This window comes from Zootoca vivipara, chromosome 15, assembly GCF_963506605.1.
Source record: "Zootoca vivipara chromosome 15, rZooViv1.1, whole genome shotgun sequence".
NCBI lineage: Eukaryota > Metazoa > Chordata > Lepidosauria > Squamata > Lacertidae > Zootoca > Zootoca vivipara.
In genome coordinates this window covers 76,600-97,398 of record NC_083290.1, presented here as the reverse complement: position 1 = coordinate 97,398, position 20,799 = coordinate 76,600, and the positions used below count along the sequence as shown (strand labels likewise).

The following is a 20,799-nucleotide window of genomic DNA, read 5'->3' as shown; positions in this document are numbered from 1 at the left end:
CGACCATGCCGCCCCCCTCTGTGTTGGGAGAGGCCTGTGTCTGGAGCTGAACAAACAAGCCATTAAGCGCCTCCTGGGGCTCGGCGTCCGGCATCAACAGGGCAGGCGGCGTGCTCAGCGCCTGGGCTCAGAGCTGGGACGTTGTGCCAACCTGCCAGGAGCCACGAGGGACGCCTGATCAGTACTCTCTGTTCATTGTCAGCCGAGGGCTTTTCCCCTTCCAATTAATTAGTTGTCGCAGACTGGCTCTGAGCAGCAGCAGCTGGAGCTGCTCTTTTGTACAGGGTTGCAGGTACTGAGTCCCTGCCTGGGAAAAGGGTGACCTGTTTTTTGGGGGGCAACTTTCCCTCCTCCTGGGGCCCCAGGAGCACTTCCCTGGCCCCAGTGCTCTGCAGGAGGGGTGGGGGGAGGGGTTTGGAGAGGGAGGGCTGGCTCTGCCATTGGGGACCTTTGGCATGTGGAGCAGGTGTGGAAGAGGCCAAGGGAAAGATGCCAGGGAGCATCCTGGCTTTGCAGGGGATCAGAGCAAGGGGCTTAGCCCTAGACAAAAGCATTGCTGGGCGGGAGGAAGAGAGAACCGCTGCCTCAGTGCCCTTGAATCTGTGCAAAGAGAAGAGGCTGCTGAAAAGTGGCCAGTTCCTCCCTCCTGGACAGATCCTGCCTCTCTCTGTGTGTGTTTGTGTTGCAGCAGCAAAGCTGCTGTGCTGCTCTCCTCCGTTCCCCTCCCAAACTGCCAGGCACCCAGTGCAAATCTGCCCTTATACAGTCATTTCCTATTCTTAGAAGCTTTTCCCTGGGATTGTGCTGGGGGAATCATCCAGAGGAAATCCTGTTTCCTCCCTTTAAAAAGCAGCACTTCTCTCACTTCCTATCGGGTGTCCCTGAGGGGACCCTGGATGGAGGGGCTGGCCCTGCCGTCCTCCCCACCTGACGTCCTTTGCAGCAGCCTCCTCAGAGCAGTCAGGTAGCAGATTTGCTTTTTGACTTTGGGCAGTGGAGCAGAGCCTTCTCAACTGTTGGGAGGCCCCGTCTGCAGGGCATTCTTGCCCCATTGCTGCGGCTCAGGACCAGGGCCAGGATCAGTCCAACGCATCAAGTGGGGCAGGGGGGACGCAGGAGGGGACCCCAGAGTCTCTCTGCTCTCCTGAGCCTCTTGCTGAGAGGAGGCGTTTCCAGTGGTGGGGAATTCCAGCAACCGCAGACTCTGGACACTGAACTTTCCCAGTGAAAACATATTTTCTCCTTAAAAGGAAAATGACGGTCTGGCTGCTGGGAGGAGGAGAGGCTTTGGCTGAGCAGAATCCAGCTCTTTCTCCTCAGTGCCACATCTGGCAGGACAGGGAGAAGCTCTGCAGGCGACTAGGCTGAGCTGGGGGGCTGCGTGGCTGCTGCGCTCTGGGTGCTGGGGGTGGCGAGGGGGATCAAGGCATTACAACAAACAACAAAGCAGGGTCCTGTGCAAGGGGCACCAGTGTGGCATTTTATTCCGCATGGCCTCTGGACCCCACCCTGAGGGCCTTTTGGCACCAGATAATAATAATAAGGCTGGACCATAAAGAAGGCTGATCGCCAAAGAATTGATGCTTTTGAATTATGGTGCTGGAGGAGACTCTTGAGAGTCCCATGGACTGCAAGAAGATCAAACCTATCCATTCTTAAGGAAATCAGCCCTGAGTGCTCACTGGAAGGACAGATCCTGAAGCTGAGGCTCCAATACTTTGGCCACCTCATGAGAAGAGAAGACTCCCTGGAAAAGACCCTGATGTTGGGAAAGATGGAGGGCACAAGGAGAAGGGGACGACAGAGGACAAGATGGTTGGACAATGTTCTCGAGGCTACGAACATGAGTTTGACCAAATTGTGGGAGGCAGTGCAAGACAGGAGTGCCTGGCATGCTATGGTCCATGGGGTCACGAAGAGTTGGACACGACTGATCGATTCAACAACAATAATAAAATAATAATAAATAAACCTTTATTGTCACTACACCACCTGTTTGTGGTGAAATTAAACAAGCCCCCCCCCATACACTCAGTCTTGTTCGCACTCTGTGTGCTTGTCGGAAGTCAGTTGCACCACTATTCCCCCCCCCCCCATTCAGCTGCCCAACAGCCCACGGATAAAAACTGTTATTTTACCTGTTGGTGCGGCTGACTATACTTCTTTGTCTCCTGCGATGTCATCTAGCGACCTCGGGGCCTATGATATCATGTGCTACGGTATATTCACCACCCTCTGTAGGGACTTCCTGTCCGTGCCTGTCAAACCAGCATCCCACACTGTAATACAGATGCTGGGCATCACTGTTGTATAGAGAAACTACCCACAGGCCACAGGGAAATGGGGAGCTGAGAGCCAGCGGACCCCTTTGGCCTGTTTGGGGTGCTTCTTCCAAAGCTCCCTGCGGAGAGACACTCTGCCTCCACTCCCTGCCTGTACCTGGGAGGGAGGCCCAGGGTGACGGGCTCCTGCTCAGCCTCCTGGGGGCTGCCTGGCTGCCTTCGGCTGTCCCACCCCTCCCCTCCCTTGTGGCCTCCGTTTCTCAAGCAGCTGTGGGGTTAGGATACAAAAGGCTCATCCTGGCAAAGCGGGGGGGGGGGAATGGGACCAGTTGATCGATTGATCTCTCAGGTGTGAGCGTGGCAATCCTGAGTCGGGACAGACAGACAGGCGAGGATCCCAAGGCCCTTCTGAATCCTTCCCTTTGTGGCCTGCAACATGAGATGCTTGGCTGGTGATGCAGCTGGCAGAGCCCCACCCCCTTGCCAAGCCCAGGGAGAGATTCCACCTGCCCCCTTCCAGGCCTGCTGGGAAACAGGTGCTTATCAGCTGAGTAGAGCAAGTCTGGCCAGGAAGGCCGGGATCTGACCATTGCCAAGGGGAGCCATGCAGCTGTCCTCCCTCCCCCCCCCCCGGCAAAGAAGAGACTGCTGAAGAAGACCCCCTCAGTTGCCTTTGCTGCCCTGGCCCCCACCCACCCACTGTTTCCCAGAGGCTTGGCCATGTGGAGATCCAGAGGAGGTTGGGCAATGTGAGGGTGCGGCAGAAGAACCAGGACAGCCTCCCACCTGGAAGCCCCCATGCCAATCCTGTTGGCAGGGTGGGCCCCAGATCTCCCCCAACCTCTGATACTTTGTGTGTGGGGGGGGGCTCACTGGGTGCTGTTGCCCAGAGGGCCAAGATGCAGGAAAGTGTGTGCAGGACATTGTGGACTTTGGGGGAAGAAGGCGGCAAAGGGTCAATTGTTGACTTTCGGTGGGTTTGGTGTGTTGCCTCACAGAAGTCTTCAAAATGCACCAGGCACGTTTTGCTCCTGCTGCGGGTCAGTTTGCGACTATGTGGAGATTTCTGGGTGCCCAGAATTCAAGGTGCCAATTAGCCCCTAGCTTATATATTTGCGTTTCTCCCACTGCCCCGTGGATGTGGCCCGGTGGCCGCCTGCTCCTCCCTCCTGGGCTACCTTGGCTGGGCATCTCTCCATTGCCGTCGTCCTCTGGGAGCCAAGCTGGGCCCGCCACCCTCCCTCCCTCCCTCCCTCCCTCCCTCCCCCCCCTCCTTGTGGCTTTTGATGAGGAGTGCTGGGCTCGGGCCCAACTTCCTCAGCCACTTGGATTCCTTTTCTCTCCCTCTTGCCTGCTGAGAGGGAACTATTCATCCAAGGCAGCCGGCAGAGGCTTTTGCTGCAGCTTGTGATTTAGGGTGTGCCCACTCGCCTGCCCGCCTGCCTCTGCTGCCCATTGCTCACCGTGGAGCCAGGATCTGGGCTGCTGCTGCTGCTGCTGGCGATGAAGGAAAGCCTTCTGGAGAGCCCAGGGCGATGCTGCCCGGAGGGGAGAGGCAACAGAGAGTAGAGGCAACATCCTTTGGATCCCTGCTTTGAGAACCAAGGCCCGTGACACTGGCAAGGGGCAGCCATGAAGTTCAGGGCTGTGGTAAGGCTTTTCTGCGGTGGGGAGAGGAGGGGCAGGAAAATCCTCCATGGGTCTCCTGGGGGTTGATCCTGGCCTCCAGCTGATGTCCCTCCCTGTGGCCCTGTCCTGCAGGGGCAGACCTGGACTTGGGAGGAGGTGGGGGGGGGTGTCAGTGTGGCCACAAAGCTCTGGAGGTTTTCTCTGTGGGGTTTCTGGATCTGGTGTGGGGAGGGAGCCTATTTCTTGGAGGGACTAGGACAGTGATGGTGAACCTATGACACGCGTGTCAGATGTGACACGCAGAGCCCTCACTGCTGGCACACGCCCCATCGGCCCATTTGCGCTGTTTTTGTTTTTGTTTCCCTCCCCCCATTTGTTCTCCTGCTCCTCCTACAGCTTGTCTCCACTAGAGCTTGTCTCTGCTACAGCTTGTCTCCACTGTTAAAACCCGGATCCTTTGTTGTTGTTGTTGCTGGTAGCCAGAGATTGGTTTTTTTAACCCTTTCTGTGATGTTTTTTCAGGCGCTTTGGCAGACTATGATTGGGTGTAACAGCGTTCATTTTTTAACCCGTTCTGTGCTGGGTTTTTTGGCGCTTTGGCAGACTATGTCGGTGCTGCGTGTTAGTTCCAGTGAAGGTATTATTTGTCATTTATTTCTGTTCTCTCCCCCGCCCATAAAGCACAGCAGCTTTGGGGCATACCCCCCCCCAAAAAAAACCCTCCAAAACTTTGGTCAGCAGCTCCCCCCAAAAAGCTCAACAACTCTGGGCACTTTGTGATAAATAAGGGGTTTTTGGTTTGGTTTGGTTAAATGATTAGTTTTTGGTTTATTAAATACAGTTATATATTACAATTATACATTTTTTCCCTCAAAGTGACACACCACCTGAGTAATGCTCGGTTTTTTGGCAAATTTTGACACACCAAGCTCAAAAGGTTGCCCATCACTGGACTAGGACATGGGGAGGGGAGCCCACAAGCAGTGATGCTCTGGAGTTGGTCGTCCCGTCCCTGTCCCTCCCCCCCCCCCGGCAGTCCTGCAGTGACCCAGGAAAGCTAGGCCTGATGTGCCTCAAGGGCCCCTCCTGGGTGAACTGGCGTGGAGGGGGAGCCTTCGTCATCCTCAGGTGACCCCCCTCTCCATCCTGGGCCATGATGGCTTTTGAAGGAGAGGAGAGACTGCTTCAGGCAATGATCCTGCCTCAGCTTTCCTTATCATAGGAGCCTTGTCGGCCGGCCAGCCTCCCTCGAAGGAAGAGCGTTGCTGCCACCGCCCTTACAAACAGGGCTGAGCCATTTGTTCAGCTGCAGCCCCTGGGATGGTTCTGGCTTGCCCTGTCTCCTTGCTCTGTGTGTGTTGCAAGTGGGGGGGGGAGGTATTGTGAATCCACGTGAAACAGTCAAAAAAGCCTTCCAAAGGGTGTTGAAGGAGGACCCTCTGGTGGCACTTGGGCCTCTCACCTTCAGGTGCCTTTGGGGGGCTGAGCCAGGCAGGGGAGCAGCTGAGCGACACCCACAGCCCCCCTCCTAAGTCCCAGCCCGAGGGGCAGGGCAGCAACACAAGGGAAGTTGGAAGCAGAAGCGCCCGCAAGTCAGTGGGGAAGCTGGCCTGGAGAAACCCCGCTGGTGGTGACTTTCCTCTGTGGGACATGTTGCTCTTGGCCTGGGCTTGTGCACCAGGAGGAAGTCGACTCATGAAACATGCTCAGTCTTGCAGTTGGAAGGGGAGCTTTGCCTAGTGGGCGGCCAGAGCAACAAGCAACCTTTGCAGCCAAGCAAGGAGGGAGGGAGCAGGGTGGCCCAGGTGCCTTGGCTGGGCTCCCTGGCTGCCCACCTGCCCTCTTGGCACCTGGCCTGGATGCTAGCCTGCCCCAGCCAGGCAAGAGTGACGTGGGGCCTCTTTGCCAGCCAGGGCAGGGACCCCCTGGGGCAATGGTGCCACTGCCATGCCCCGTGAAACTCCTGGCAGCTGAGGAGGGGGTGCCTGCGTCTGCCTGGGTGAGGGAGGGACCCTGTAGAGATTTCAAAAGGCCAGTGAACAGTTTGACTGGAGCTGTGGAGCTGGCCAGCCCATCCGCTGAAGGGGGTGTTTTCTGGAGTGTGGGGAGAAGCTCAGCCTCCTCCATCTCTGTTGTCAATTCTGCCTCTGGAGGAAATTGCCTTTGGGGTTGGTGGAAAGCAGGATCCCTTTCTATGGGGTGTGTGGAAAGGGGTCCCTGTTGGGGAGCAAGACACAGGCAAGCTCTCCTCTGCCCGGCATCACTGCTTGTGGTCCAGCAGAGGCAGGGAGGGAAATTCCTGAGGCTGCAGCAGCCTGAACTTCTCTATATGCCCAAGTTCCTTCTACTTTGGAAAGGGAAACCCTGTGTGTGTGTGTGTGTGTGTCCCCGTGTCCAAGAGGCAGGCCTTCCTTCCTTCCTTCCTTCCTTCCTTCCTTCCCTCCCTCCCTCCCTCCCTCCCTCCCTCCCTCCCCATATCTCTCCATTCCACCCCAACAAAGTAATGTGTCCTTGGGCCTCAATGTTCTGCCTCTGATGATTGGAATGTTTATAATTCTTGTTTGAATAAATACTGCAGAATTTACACTTGTTTGCTTCAGAAAGACGCCTAACGGTACTATTTTTAAATGTTAGGTTTATTTGCTTTTACCCAATCCAAGATGCAAGAAAAGCATGTAAGATCCTGGCACAAAATGTGTGTGTGTGTGAGAGGGGGGGGGGGCAGTGAACATGTCTGCATATTTAGCACCAGAATTGCTCCTGCTTTACCTCCAAATATTACCAGGCAGTCAAAAAACCACCCTGCCTGCGTTGCACTTCCCCTATCTATCTATTTATTTATTTATTTATTTATTTATTTATTTTCTGCAATATTTTTTTTATTAATTTTTCAAAATATCTTAAACACAATACAGCTTGACAATATTATTCTCTTTTAAATCTATATCTTATCCTAATTAACTTCCCTCCACCCCTCTTCTGGCTTCTCTACATTACTCTTACTTAAGCGTATTTACTATATATACATTCTATAAATATCTATAATTCCTTAATAAATTTTTGTATTATAATAAGGCATGTATGTTTAAAGTATATTACAGCATTACATCTTATAATCTCCGATTCCCCTATCTAGCACTTCCCTCCTGTGGGCAGAGGCTCAGGACCCTCAGTAATAATAATAATAATAATTTATTATTTATACCCCGTCCATCTGGCCGGGTTCCCCCAGCCACTCTGGGGGGCTTCCAACAAAACAGTAAAATACAGAAATCCATCAAACATTAAAAGCTTCCCTAAACAGGGCTGCCTTGAGATGCCTTCTAAAGGTCTGGTAGTTGTTGTTCTCTTTGACCTCTGGTGGGAGGGCATTCCACAGGGTGGGTGCCACTACCGAGAAGGCCCTCTGCCTGGTTCCCTGTAACTTGGCTTCTCGTAGCGAGGGAACCGCCAGAAGGCCCTCGGTACTGGACCTCAGTGTCCGGGCAGAACAATGGGCATGGGCAGGTTCAGTCCCGTCTGCAGAGAAGCTGCAGGTGGACCAGCCATGCCAGCCCCGTGTCCCCAGAGGAAGGGGAGGCTGCCCACTCCCAGCACAGCCCTGGGGCATTTGCCTCCCCCTCCGCATCCCAGGGAAGGCAGCCAGCCAGTGCAGAGCATTGCTGGCTCGTCCCAGATGGGCCCATCAAGCTGATCTGTCTGGCCAAGGGGGTTGCCTGCCAGGGATGAGCCTTCAGGATTGATGTGGGGGTGAGGGTCCCGTGTGGGTCCTGTTTCTCCCCTTCTCACCCTCCTTCCACCTCCCATGGGGTGAGCATCACTGTGGCTCTGTCTCCCTTGGTTTGCGGTGAGGAGTTATCTGGGTGTGCCAGTCCCTTTGGGCCCCCAGGGCAAATGCTCTGTGGCTGTGGTGTTCAGTGGTGAGAGCACCAGAGGCAGGCTAAACATTTCCCCAGCAGCACAGGCCCTTGTTAGGTAGTGCCCTCTCCTCCAGGGTTCAAAATTCCCCAGGTGCGTTTTGCTACTGGTGCAGGTCCCATTGTGATTGTGTGGCGATTTCTAGGTGCCAGGTTGGCAAGCACAGTTTAAAAGCCTCTGCCTTACTCCGTAGTTTCCCCTGTGTGTGTTTCTCTTCCTTGCATAGTGGGATTAGTGAAGTGTTGTAAGAACAAGTACAATCTGGCAGTGCAGAGTTGAGATCATAGGATCGTAGAATTTTAGCGCTGGGAGGGACTCTGGGGGTCATCTAGTCCAACCCCCTGGTGAGCAGACTGTGGTGACCGTAACCCAGATTCAAGGTATCATTTGGCGCCTAGGTCATATATCACACTGCTGTCCTCCCCCATAGTCACCACTTTGTTCCCCAACTGTACCTGTGGCACTGGGGAGACCGGAGTGGGGGGGGGCAGGACGGTGGGCTTCACTCAGAGGTCTCCGTGTCCAGCTTGGATGTGACCTCCTGCTGCTGCTTTCCCCTCCTTGGCCAGCCGGTGTTTGGAGGAAGACCTCTGGGCTCCCTTTGCTGCTGGTGCTGAGGGTGGTGGGGTTCTTTGGGGGGGGCTGGCTAGTGCCAGGAGCCCCTGCAGGAATGGGGAGGAGAAGAGAGAGAGAGAGAGAGAGAGATGCTCAACTGTCTCTGAGGCATCTGCCTTTCTCTCCCCACTCTGCCCCCCCAAACTCCAGGTCTCACCCCCTGGCTTACCCCCCCCTTGAAAGAGCCCCTCCCAGTAGCAAAGCAGGGAAAGTGGCAGGGAGAGGTGAAGAGGGAGGCTTGCGGAGGGCAGGTGTGCCTCCTTTCTCCCTGTCCCCTCCTGGGGATTTGCTAGGGGAGGAAATGTTCCTGTTGGCATGGAAAGTTTCCTCCGGGGCGGGGGCAGGGGGGGGCTCTGTGCAGTGCTGGGGAGAGGCCGGCAGGCTGACTGCTCCACTCCCAGCAAGCGAAGGACGTGGGGACGCTGCGTTCCCTCTCACCCCCGCCATGAACGTGGAGGGCTTGTTGACCCAGATCCAGCAGAAGAGGTCTCTCATCCCCATGGGGTTCCACCTGGCCAACCATGAGGTGAGCCCCCATGGCATGCGCAGGACCTGGAGGCCTGGACGGGATGCCAGTGGATTGTGGGGGTTGGGGTTGGGAAGAGCCGCTCCCTTCTGCCTCGCAGACTTCCTGGGAAGGATCCTGATTTGCATTGCTGTTTGTGGCTTCAGGGAGCTGGACTCCTTTACTGAGTCTAGGAGATGTTAAAACTCTGGTAGTGAACCAGCTGAGGGGCGTTGGCTGGGCTGGAGTGGGGCATGTGGACTTCTGCTGGTGGGTTGGGGACTTCTGTCCCCTCCTTGTTGTGGAGATGCCTCTCCCTGACCCCCGCCAGCCCCTCCTCTGGTCTCCATCCTTTGGCCCTTCCTTGACAGCCAGCCCAGGCACGACGAGGCTTCCCTCCCTGTCCACCTCTAGCCGCCTGGCTCAGCCTCCCCTCTTGTTGCTCCTCGCAGCCTGTCGGCAGTGACGGGATCCGGCTAGCAGCCATGGAGAGCGCCCTGACGGCTCGCGACCGCGTGGGAGTCCAGGACTTTGTCTTGCTGGAGAACTTCACCAGCGAAGCGGCTTTCATCGAGAATCTGCGCAAGCGGTTCAAGGAGAACCTCATCTACGTGAGTGGAGCCGGAGCGGGTGGGGCAGCCCCCTTCATCCAGCAGCTTCCTCTTTCCCCGTGGTGCTATGCTGCTCTGCCCAGAGCCCCTCTGCTTTGGTGTGCTGGGACCCAGCAGGGCGGTCTCACTGCAGGTTCTGGAGCAGAGGGTCCAGGATGCCAGGCTGGGGTGGGGCCTGAGGTGCAGCTGCTCTCAGCCCCACAGGCAAACATATTGAGGGATGCAAACCATTCTGCCCCCCCTCCAGTTTCTCATGACATCCAGTAATAATCCCCTGAGAAAGCCTCCCCTCCTAAGCTGAAAGCAAAGTTGTTTGAGGGATGCAGGGAACATTTCCTGGAGGAATATTTCAAGGCAACAAAGAAGAGTGTCACTATGAGGGATCACCAGGTGTTCTGCGATGCAACTGCCACATCCCAGAGGCTTCTCTCTCTCTCTCCCTCCCTCCCTCCCTCTCCCTCTCTCCCTCTCTCTCTCTCTCTCTCTCTCTCCTCTCTCTCTCTCTCTCTCTCTCCCTCCCTCCTGACCTCACCTCCCTCCCTTGCTCTGCAGACGTACATCGGCTCTGTCCTGGTCTCCGTCAATCCCTACAAGGACCTGGAGATCTACAGCAAGCAGCACATGGAGCGCTACCGGGGCGTGAGCTTCTACGAGGTCTCTCCTCACCTGTGGGTAACGCCAGGGGTCAAGCCAGTCCCCCCTCCCCCTCTTGCTTGTCCTGGGCCTCTGGAGCCACAGGCCGCCAGCCACGCCTAAAGGATAGGAAAATTTGTGTGTGTGTGTGTGTGTGTGCGTGCGTGCGCATGAGAGGGCAGAGGGTGGGATTTTCCTGCTCCCTCTGCCCAGCATTTCCCATGTTGCTAAGAGACCAGGAACCCGCCAGAGTATCTTTGTTTGCATAGCTGGGTGAACACTCCACATTTAGAGAAGAGAGCACTGATTCTGAGCACAATTTTGGAGGGTTCGTAAGACAAAACACCCGGCCGCACTGCTTGCAGGGTGTGTGTGTACAAAATATAGGGAGTGCCTTTGCTCCCTCCCACCCCCTTTGCTTTGGGAGATGGGAGGGGGGAAGGAGGGGATATCCCAGGTCACATTCTGCATGGGGGGTGCTGTCTTTTAGATGGACAGGCTGCCTCCCAACTTCCCACTTGTTGGATCTGCAAGGCTCTTGATCACAAGCTTCAGCCTCCTTGAGATGAGGGAAAGCAAAGAAGGGAGGGAGGGCAAAAGAATACTAAATTCGGGATTTATTCTCTCCCAATCCCTATCAAATTTTATTTATTTATTAAAATAGTTTGCTCTCCGTATACCACCCAAAATCATGTTGGGATTTCAGGGCAGCATACAGCAAAAAAGTACAAATTCTCAATTATGAGCCAGCAGACAAAATCCTTGAAACGTTGATGTAGCAGTGGAAAGTGCCTCCCTGAGTGCCAAAACATTTGCTATGTGGGCCCTGGGCAAGTCTCTTTGGGGGTGTCCTTCCCCAGCTGGGGCACCACAGCCAAACAGCCCCTCTTGGCTGCATCATGTCAATCAGATGTTGCCACAGCCTTTCCCTGGCCAGATAGAATCCAACCCTGTAGTTGTCCATATCGCTCTCGACCAGCTTTTACACTTGTTTTACATTTTGTTTTAATGGCAAGGCGTACTGGGTTTACGGTAGACATTTTGGAAATAAAGGAGGAAGGTGCCTGGAGAAAGGGCCTCAGCAGAAGCTCTTTAAGGCACAGGCAGGTGAAAAGAGAAGAAGTAGAAGCAAAACTCTGGCACAGATGAGTGAAGGGTGTGCTTTTACCAAAGCGCCCTGGAAGGTTGGCCGTCCCTGAGGGTGGGGCTGCTGTGCCCCCTCAGCAGGCATCCTTCCCTCACCCCCTGCAGGCCCCGGGAGTGCCGGACGGTGGCGCTGGCCGGGTGGTGACGACTGTGGCCCTTTGCTTCTCTCCTCCTCCTCAGCTACGCCATTGCAGACAATGCCTACCGCTCTCTGCGCACGGAGAGGAAGGACCAGTGCATCCTCATCTCGGGTGAAAGCGGGGCTGGCAAGACGGAAGCCACCAAGAAGGTGCTGCAGTACTACGCCGTCACCTGCCCAGCCAGCGAGCAGGTGGAGACCATCAAGGACCGGCTCCTGCAGTCCAACCCAGTCCTGGAGGTAAGAGCACAAGGCCCAGTTCAGAAGGTGCTGGGGCTGCGGCTGCGCCTTCTCCTCTGTGGCTTTTGGGCCTGGAAGAGAGCTGGACACAACACAGCACAGCCGCTTCTCCCCGGTGGACCTGCCCCATCTTTGTGGCCTGCTTTGCGCTGCTGGGTGCCAACACCCATGGGAGCCCATCTGCCAGCCCCTGGCCCAGGATGCCTGTGGGAAGCAGGAGAGGCCCTGCAGTGGTCAGCACTTGGGTCCGAGTTGAGGCCAGCTGGGGGCCAGGCTAGAAAGTCAAGCCAGGCAAGGCCTGCAGTCCGAGGGGCTGTGCCTGAGCCAGAGTCCTTTCCCCATGTCTGGAGATCAGTTGTCCTCTTCTTCCTCTCCAGGCATTTGGAAATGCTAAGACCCTTCGCAACGACAACTCCAGCCGGTTTGGGAAATACATGGATGTCCAGTTCGATTATAAGGTGAGTCCCTAGGAGGGCAAACCAAGTTAGCCTCCTGGTCCGTCCTGCTCTCCCTGCCCTGTCTGGTGATGTCGGGGGCTGAAACTGGACCCTTCTGCATTGCAGTGCACACACGGGCCACCGAAAACCCCCTTCTTTTGAGCTGTGGAGGAGTGGGGGGAGCCCCTCTCTCAGGGCCGGCCCTACGTATAGGCTGGGTGGCGCAGGGCACCATGGCAGTGGCCTGCCAGGAGGGCGCCGCGAGCTGCGCCCGCCCGCTGGCCGGCCTGTCCGCCGCGCAGCTGCGCCCACCCGCCCACCACGCTGGGAAACGGGGCGGGAGGGCGCCGGAGAGATCCGGCGCACCATGGTGCGAGGGGCGCTTAAGACGGCCCTGCCCTCTCTCTGTCCTCATGTGGAGCCAGGTTTCCCCCAGCCCCCAAAGCTTTTCATCATGTCCCCTATGGAAAATGCATGCAAGCTTCTCTGAGCCCACCCCCTTTTGAGCATCTCTCTTTGGAGAGGAAAGACTGGCCTGTCCCAAAAGGGGTGGGCTCCGGTTTCTGAGATGAGGAGGACAGAGCTTCAGCAGCAGGCCGCTCCCCCCCCCCCTGCGCGGAAAGGCGGCTCTGTGTGCAGGGCTGCCCCCTGGTGGAGAAACCCTGAGAGCTCTGGCAGCAGCTCCCTCTGCCTGCCCCTCTGCCAAGGGGTCCTGAGCAGCTGGCTGGCTCCCTCTCTGCCCTTGCCAGCCACACCTGCTGCCTTCTTTGCCTTAGGGGGCTCCCATTGGGGGCCACATCCTGAACTACCTCCTTGAGAAGTCGCGGGTGGTGCACCAGAACCACGGCGAGAGGAACTTCCACATCTTCTACCAGCTGCTGGAAGGGGGCGAGGAGGACCTGCTGCGGAGGCTGGGCCTGGAGAAGAGCCCTCACCAGTACCAGTTCCTGGTGAAGGTAAAACACTGCACACACACACCCCTGGCAGAAGCCTTTCTGGGGCCTGCAGTGGGGCTAAGCGGTGGCTGAGGACCGCCTGCCTGTCCATTTTGGGGGCAGCCACTGCATCTCCCCTCTCCGCTGCTGAGGGTCTCCTCCCCACGTTCCCCATCTCTTGCCAGGGCCAGTGTGCCAAAGTCAGCTCCATCAACGACAAGAGTGACTGGAAGGGTGTGCGCAGGGCCCTGTCCGTCATTAACTTCAGCGACAACGAAGTGGAGGTAAGAGGCCCCTTTTGCTCCTGCAGCTGCTGCTGCCTCCCCGTGTTTGAGAGGGAGGGGGCTGTGGTGCTCTTCTGCTGGTGACCCTTCCTGGCCCTCCCCTCTTCTCTTCCCAGGACCTCCTGAGCATTGTGGCCAGTGTCTTGCACTTGGGCAACGTCCAGTTTGCTGCTGATGAAGAGGGCAGCTCTCAAGTGACCACAGAGAACCAGATCAAGTACCTGGCCAGGGTGAGTAGCAGAGCTGGCCAAGTGGGCAGGGAGGGGGCAGTGGGAACGGGGTATGGAGAGGAGCGAAATGGGCCTGAGCTGCAGCACTTGGAGGGTTTTTTTTAGGGAGGATGTGTGTGTCATAAAGTCTAGAGAAAGGGATCAAAGAAATGAAGGAATCTGAGAGATGGCCAAGTAATGTTGGGGGAATCAACGTCCAGTGAATATGAAGGCAGGCCACAGTTTTATTCCTGCAGCTCTTGGAGTCAGAAGATGGAATGCCAGGGGAAATGACTTTGCAGTACTTGAAAAGTGTGAATAAGGCCTTCAGTATATTTGGGGGGTGAGGATTAGTCACAGCTCTTGGAAGAGAAGAGGCTAAACCGTACCCCAGACTTCCACTCTCCTCTAACATGAGGAGATCACACTTCAAAATGACCTTAACAGATTAGACAACTGGGCCAAATAAGATGAATTTTAACAGGGAGAAATGTAAAGTACTGCACTTGGGGGGGGATGAAAGGCACAAATACAGGATGGGTGACACCTGGCTTGAGAGCAGTACATGTGAAAAGGATCTAGGAGTCTTGGTAGACCACAAACTTGACATGTGTGATGTAGCAGCTAAAAAAGCCAATGCAATTCTGGGCTGCATCAATAGGAGTATAGCATCTAGATCAAGGGAAGTAATAGTACCACTGTATTCTGCTCTGGTCAGACCTCACCAGGAGTACTGTGTCCAGTTCTGGGCACCACAGTTCAAGAAGGATACTGACAAGCTGGAACGTGTCCAGAGGAAGGCAACCATGAGGTACAACTTAGGGAGCTGGGCATGTTTAGCCTGGAGAAGAGAAGGTTAAGGGGTGATATGATAGCCATGTTCAAATATATTAAAGGATGTCATATAGAGGAGGGAGAAAGGTTGTTTTCTGCTGCTCCAGAGAAGCGGACACGGAGCAATGGATTCAAACTACAAGAAAGAAGATTCCACCTAAACTTTAGGAAGAACTTCCTGACAGTAAGAGCTGTTCGGCAGTGGAATTTGCTGCCAAGGAGTGTGGTGGAGTCTCCTTCTTTGGAGGTCTTTAAGCAGAGGCTTGACAGCCATCTGTCAGGAATGCTTTGATGGTGTTTCCTGCTTGGCAGGGGGTTGGACTGGGTGGCCCTTGTGGTCTCTTCCAATTCTATGATTCTATGAGAAATAATGACACCCTTTCTCTGATGCTAAGCAGGGGTGGGGCAGGTTGCACCTTCTCTTCTCTCCTGGCTGCATTGGACCCATCAGTCCTCTCCCAGTTTGGGTCTCTGCCTTCCTCCTCCTCCTCCTCCTCCTCCTCCTCCTCCTCCTCCTCCTCCTCCTCCTCCTCCTCCTCCTCCTCTCAGGGCTGAGAAGGACCCTTTTCCTGTGGCTCTTCAGCCATGGCTCTCATTTTTCTGCCTTGCAGCTCCTGGGGGTTGGAGGGTCTCTGCTTCGAGAGGCTCTGACCCACAAGAAGATCATCGCCAAGGGGGAAGAGGTAAGAGGGTTGGCCGGCTGACTGCCATGGAGGGTGGGGGGAGGCGTCCAGGCCAACCCAGGAGCGTTTCCTGGTGATGGTCACTGGTTTGGGTCCGCTGGCCGAAGAGAGGCTGATGGCGGCTCCTTCCTTGCAGCTGGTCAGCCCCCTCAACCTGGAGCAGGCGGCTTATGCACGGGACGCCCTCGCCAAGGCCATCTACGGGCGCACCTTCTCGTGGCTGGTGGGCAAGATCAACAAGTCCCTCGCCTACAAGGTCAGCAGGCTGTTCTCCCCATGATGGCCACTGGGTCATGGGTGCCGCCCTCCATGGAGGAGTCCTTGCTCCAGAAAAGGGGCCCCCAAGGAGCAGGCCTCCTTCTGCAAGGGTGGCTTGGTGGCGGTTCCCAGCATTGGGACAGGAGCAAAGTCCCCATTTTCCAGGCCCCTTGGCAGGGCAGGGGGGCAAGGGGAGGGTGCCCTTCCCAGGGGGGCTCTCACTCCCCTGTGCCTTTTGGCAGGAGACGGAGCGCCTGGGCTGGAGAAGCAGTGCCTCCGTCCTGGGGCTGCTCGACATCTACGGCTTTGAGGTTTTCCAGCACAACAGGTGGGTTTTCCTGGCTCCTGCCCAGGTTGAGGAAGAGGAGGGGCTGCCTGTCTTCCAAGGGGCAAGGGGCCGCCTGGCACATGGCTGGGCTCAGGCTGCTCTCCACCAGGAACCCCCCCCCCCCGCCCCCGAGGGTTTGTCTCTGACCTTGTGCTGTGCCACTGAAACTCGGCATCTCGAGTTGCTGCAGGCCAGCATGGCTGTGAGAAGAACCAGCACCAGCAGGGAGGGGGGGGTCTCACTCTGCCACCCATGACTGTGGCCCCCCCCTTCAGTGGAAGTGGTTGCTTGGGGGTGGGGGTCAGAGTCTGTGCTGGGTCTGCCTCTGCTGGGGCTAAGAGCTCTTTTCTGCCTTCCCTCCTTTGCAGCTTTGAGCAGTTTTGCATCAATTACTGCAATGAAAAGTTGCAGCAGCTCTTCATCGAGCTCACACTGAAATCGGAGCAGGAGGAATACGAGGCCGAGGGAATTGCGGTAAGAGCAGGCAGTGGTGAGGGGGTGGGGCTCCTCTGCTTTCCCAGCAAGGGAGGGGCTGCCATTTACACCTGAGGAGGCCAACTTACTTAGTCCAGCTGAGTCAGCCCTTTGGCCAGCCGGCCTCTGCTGAGCTCTTGCCCTTTGGATTACTGGCCACGTAAAGCTCTGCTTTTAACTGCCTGGCTGTAAGCAGCCATCACTTCTCCTTTGAAGGGCAAGAAGTTGAGGCCTTAATGCCTGACTCTTGGCAATGAGGGGCTTCCCCTTGTGCCCCCGAAGGCCAAAGGGAGAGCCCAGCCAGCTGGTGCCGCCAGCTGCTCCCCCATGTGCCTCTCCTCTTTCACTCAGACTCTCTCGCTTCCTTTTTGCAGTGGGAGCCTGTCCAGTACTTCAACAACAAGATCATCTGTGACTTAGTGGAAGAGAAATTCAAAGGCATCATTTCAGTCTTGGTAAGTACTCAAGGATGTTTTGGGGAAAAAAGGGTGTGAGAAGATTGTGGGCAGAGGGCCTTCTCGGTAGTGGCTCCCTCCCTGTGGAAAACCCTCTCTTCAGATGTCAAGGAAATAAACAACTATCTGACTTTTAGAAGACATCTGAAGGCAGCCTTGCACAGGGAAGTTTTTAATGTTTGATGTTTTAGTATGTTTTATATATGCTGTGTGCCACTGAGAGTGGCTGGGGAAACCTAGCCAGATGGGTGGGGTAAAATTAAAGGTATTATTATTATTATTATTATTATTATTATTATTATTATTATTATTGCTGCTGCTGCTGCTGCTGCTGTTGGGGGTGGGATAGCATTTCTGTCCTGTCCTTCCCCAAAGGTCCCAGGGCTGCAAAAATGCAGGATTTTAATTGGTGGAAACAATTTACAGTCAAAAGAATTGGGAAGGTTCTGAAAACATACATTGTCTGCCTGCAGCTTCACAAGAGAGGCACCTCTGTTGGTAGGGAGCCCCACAGCACAGGAAATGCCCTCCTGGGCCCTCACCCCCACTGCTCTGCTCTGCTCCCTCCTTTGGGCCCATTAGCCAAGTTGGTCAGTGGGCAGCCTCCTGGGGACCCCTGTAAGCCTCCTCCCCCCCCCCCGATCCTATGGAGGCTTCCATCTGCTCTGAAAGGCTCCAGTGATGGTCTTGTGGGGAGAAGGAGGGTGGTGTTGCCTGCTAGACCCCCAAGTCCTTCCATTTCCCCCCTGCAGGATGAGGAGTGCCTGAGGCCTGGAGACGCCACCGACATGACCTTCCTGGTGAAACTGGAGGAGACGATAAAGAACCACCCCCACTTCCTCACGTGAGTCACCTTGGGGGCCAGAGGAGCCTCTCCATCTTCAGCCCAGGACTGGAGGCTCCACTTAGGTTTCAGCACCTTCTTTGAGAACAGAAGCAGCCGATCTGCTCCTGCTACAGGGACCCAATCCCCTCCAGCCCAACCTTGTCCTCTGGGACCCTGAGCCATTGGTTCTGGCTCCCTCACTCCCGTCTTCTGCCCATTTATGGGGTTTCCCTCTCCACAGACACAAGCTGGCAGATGCCAAGACCCGGAAGTCCTTGGGCCGAGAGGAGTTCCGCCTGCAGCACTACGCAGGGGACGTCACCTACAGTGTGGCAGGTAGATGGCGGCCATCTCCAGGCCTGTGCCACCCTTCCCAGACAGACGCTGTTTCAGGAGGAAACCCTCCCTACAGCTCCTCCTGGCGGGGTCTTTTATGCTACTGGTTTTGTGCTTCCTTCCCCAGGTTTCCTGGACAAGAACAACGACCTCCTCTTCAGGAACCTCAAAGAGGTGAGTCCCGGCTGGAAGTGGGCCTCTGCCCTGGGCTCCTGGGGTTAAGCCAGGCCCCCTTTGCCCCACCCTGACTCCCTCTCGCTGCCCCCACAGGCCATGTGCAACTCAGAGAACCCCATTGTCAACCAGTGCTTTGACCGGGCGGAGCTGACTGACAAGAAGCGGCCAGAGACAGTAAGAGCCCAAAGAGGGTGGTGGGTGGTCGTCCTCCTGCAAGGCCAGGTGGCCTTGATCCTTTCTTCTGCTCCATTCCTCTCTTCTCCTCTCTTGCAGGCAGTGACACAGTTTAAGAACAGCCTCGCAAAGCTCATGGAAATCCTGATGTCCAAGGACCCATCCTACATCCGCTGCATCAAGCCCAATGACGCCAAGCAGGCGGGTGGGTCTGAGCCTCTGTCCCTGGTTCCTTCCCAGAGGGCGGGGAGGGTCACCAGCAAAGAGCCGGGTCTGAGGGGATTCTGAGCCTGGGCTGGATCCCCCTCTTTCCAGGTTTTCTCAAAAACTCCCAAGTTATAAGCTCTGGCTGCCGCCTAGGCCTCCTCTGATGCTGCCTGGCTTGCACTGCCCTGTTCTTGAAGGGGGGGGAACTGTCTGCTCTGGAAGAATAGCTCCATAGGCACCAAGAGGGCAAGCCAGGCGCTGGGCAGGGCGTGGGCCCAGCTGCCCTTTTTTGCGGGTCACTCCTTCATTCTAATCATTTTCTAGGCCGTTTTGATGAAGTTTTGATCCGGCATCAGGTGAAGTACTTGGGCTTGATGGAGAACCTGCGAGTGCGTCGGGCTGGCTTTGCTTATCGGCGAAAATACGAAGTCTTCCTCCAGAGGTAGCTGTGCATGCAAACCCTTGATCTGCCTGCTTGCTGTGCTGTGGCAGCCCCAGTCCCCTCAGAGGAGATGGGCAGCGGGATGGGGCTTTGGGGCTCTGCCTGGCGCTCCCTTGGTCATGTGACCAGGTTGCCATCCCTTCCATGGCCAGGTACAAGTCTCTGTGTCCCGAAACGTGGCCCACCTGGGACGGGAGGCCCCATGATGGCGTGGCTGTGCTTCTGAAACACCTCGGCTACAAGCAGGAGGAGTTCAAGATGGGCAGGTAGGTGGCTGAGCCTGGGGGTGGGGGATAAACCTTCTCTCTCTCTTACGGATAATTTCCTTTCCAGGACAAAAATATTTATTCGTTTTCCCAAGACTCTCTTTGCAACAGAAGACAGCCTGGAGATCCGGAAGCAGAGTCTGGGTGAGTTTGCCCTTCAGGGAGTCTGGGGGCAGGGAATGCCTGGAGCCCTCCGGGGGTCAAGGAAGGCAGGCGCTGGGCCCCAGCAACCTTTAAGGCCATCCAGGGATGCCCATCTCTGTGCTCAACATGCCTCTTCCCTCCCTGGCTTCAGCCACAAAGCTCCAAGCAGGCTGGAGAGGCTACTACCGGCGGAAGAAGTTTCGGCAGATGAAGCTGTCAGGTAGGAAGCACGACAGCTCTTTGCGTCTCCTCTAGGGGCAGACCCTCCCTTCCCATCCAGGGCAGGAACAGTCATGCTCAAGATGGCACCAGTTAAGCAGCAGGGCTGGTGCTCCAAGCAACCCCTGAGGCCAGCAGGGGGGTGGGCAGGGCAAGGGCCTCCCTGCTCAGGGGCGTTTCTGGGCCCTGCGTTCTGCTTGCTCTAGCAGCCATTTGCAGGTGGGGCGGGGGGCGCTTCTGCACCTTTCCTCAGGGCACCTCCTGCCACGAGGTGGGAATAGCAAAATGCCCAGAGAGCGAGAGAGTGTGTGTTGGGTAGCCTCCTGCATCTCTGGCAAGGACCCCCCTGGCCACCTCCTGGGGCAGCCTCTTCTCCCACTGAAGAGCCCTTGCCCTTAGGGAGTCTGTCTGCCCACCCTCTGGCCAGAACCAGCCAAACCAGCCCTCTGGAGCAGTGGAAAAGGAGTGGCCGCCTCTGTGCCAGGCTCCCAAGCTGCCCTTCTCCTGGCTCCATCCACCATTCCTGCCCCCTCACCAGCACTGTCCCCCGTCTCCCCCTCTTTGCTCCCTCCAGCCATCACTATCCAGTCCTGGTGGCGAGGGAGACTGGGGCGGCGCAAGGCAGCCGAGAAGAAGCGGGCCGTGGAGACCGTCCGGCGGTGCGTCTGGGCTCCCTCTCCCCTTCTCTGGGCCGGGGGAGGGGGTGCACCCTGCCCCTTGCAGGGCTTGTGAGGGGAGGTGGGGGCTGTTGGGGGGGGAGTGCCTCTCTGCTCTCCTAAGAGGCCTTTCCCTGGGTCTCCCTGCAGGTTCATCAAGGGGTTCATTTACCGGAATTACGCTCGCTGCCCCGAGAACGAATACTTCCTTGACTACATCCGCTACTCCTTCCTGATGAACTTGAAGCGGAACCTGCCCCGGAATGTTCTGGACAAGTCCTGGCCGGTGCCTCCACCCTCCCTGAGAGAGGTAGCCCCCGAGACAGCACAACGCAGTGGGGTGGGTGGGAGCCTGCCTCGCCCAAGGAGCTCCTCCTGCTGCTGCTGTCCTGGGCCTGGATCCAAGCAGGCCTGCATGTCCCACATCCTGAAGCCTCAACCTTTCTCCATCAGCAGTTGTGGGTGACAGCAAAAGAGTGTCTAGGCCACCATCTCCTGGCTGAATGAGATGCTCTGCTTTTGAATGAATGAACCCAGATCATTGTGATGTGCTTCCCCCTCCTTGCAGTCTGTAGATATTTTCAAATATTAAGCAGTTTATAAATGTATTATTATTAATGTTCCAAAGGGAGTCAGCAAAACAGACTCTGCAACCCAGTCTGGGAATTGTGGGACATTTGGCAGGGAGAGAAGAGGGAAGATTCTAGATGCCAGACACCGCCCCTCCCTCCTCTCCC

At 56.3% G+C, this 20,799-nt stretch overlaps 1 protein-coding gene across 6 annotated transcripts in view; it reads left to right on the top strand.

Annotated features, from left to right (window-relative positions):
- Window positions 1–20,799, top strand: part of MYO1C (myosin IC) — a 39,716-nt gene that overhangs the window by 14,341 nt on the left and 4,576 nt on the right. For 3 of the 6 annotated variants that reach the window (XM_060268421.1, XM_060268426.1, XM_060268422.1), the window contains exons 2-24: window positions 9,402–9,560; window positions 10,113–10,228; window positions 11,520–11,718; window positions 12,096–12,176; window positions 12,932–13,111; window positions 13,276–13,374; window positions 13,491–13,604; window positions 15,029–15,100; window positions 15,237–15,356; window positions 15,601–15,686; window positions 16,055–16,160; window positions 16,535–16,615; window positions 17,368–17,459; window positions 17,683–17,777; window positions 17,905–17,951; window positions 18,048–18,128; window positions 18,228–18,333; window positions 18,660–18,777; window positions 18,930–19,043; window positions 19,111–19,187; window positions 19,339–19,407; window positions 19,981–20,065; window positions 20,213–20,372. In XM_060268421.1, the coding sequence (XP_060124404.1) occupies window positions 9,402–9,560; window positions 10,113–10,228; window positions 11,520–11,718; window positions 12,096–12,176; window positions 12,932–13,111; window positions 13,276–13,374; window positions 13,491–13,604; window positions 15,029–15,100; window positions 15,237–15,356; window positions 15,601–15,686; window positions 16,055–16,160; window positions 16,535–16,615; window positions 17,368–17,459; window positions 17,683–17,777; window positions 17,905–17,951; window positions 18,048–18,128; window positions 18,228–18,333; window positions 18,660–18,777; window positions 18,930–19,043; window positions 19,111–19,187; window positions 19,339–19,407; window positions 19,981–20,065; window positions 20,213–20,372 (2,457 nt within the window). Of the gene's footprint in view, window positions 1–3,575; window positions 3,933–3,962; window positions 4,549–9,401; window positions 9,561–10,112; window positions 10,229–11,519; window positions 11,719–12,095; window positions 12,177–12,931; window positions 13,112–13,275; window positions 13,375–13,490; window positions 13,605–15,028; window positions 15,101–15,236; window positions 15,357–15,600; window positions 15,687–16,054; window positions 16,161–16,534; window positions 16,616–17,367; window positions 17,460–17,682; window positions 17,778–17,904; window positions 17,952–18,047; window positions 18,129–18,227; window positions 18,334–18,659; window positions 18,778–18,929; window positions 19,044–19,110; window positions 19,188–19,338; window positions 19,408–19,980; window positions 20,066–20,212; window positions 20,373–20,799 lie in introns of those variants that run through there. The other 3 variants (XM_060268425.1, XM_060268423.1, XM_060268424.1) reach the window with 3 other exon arrangements.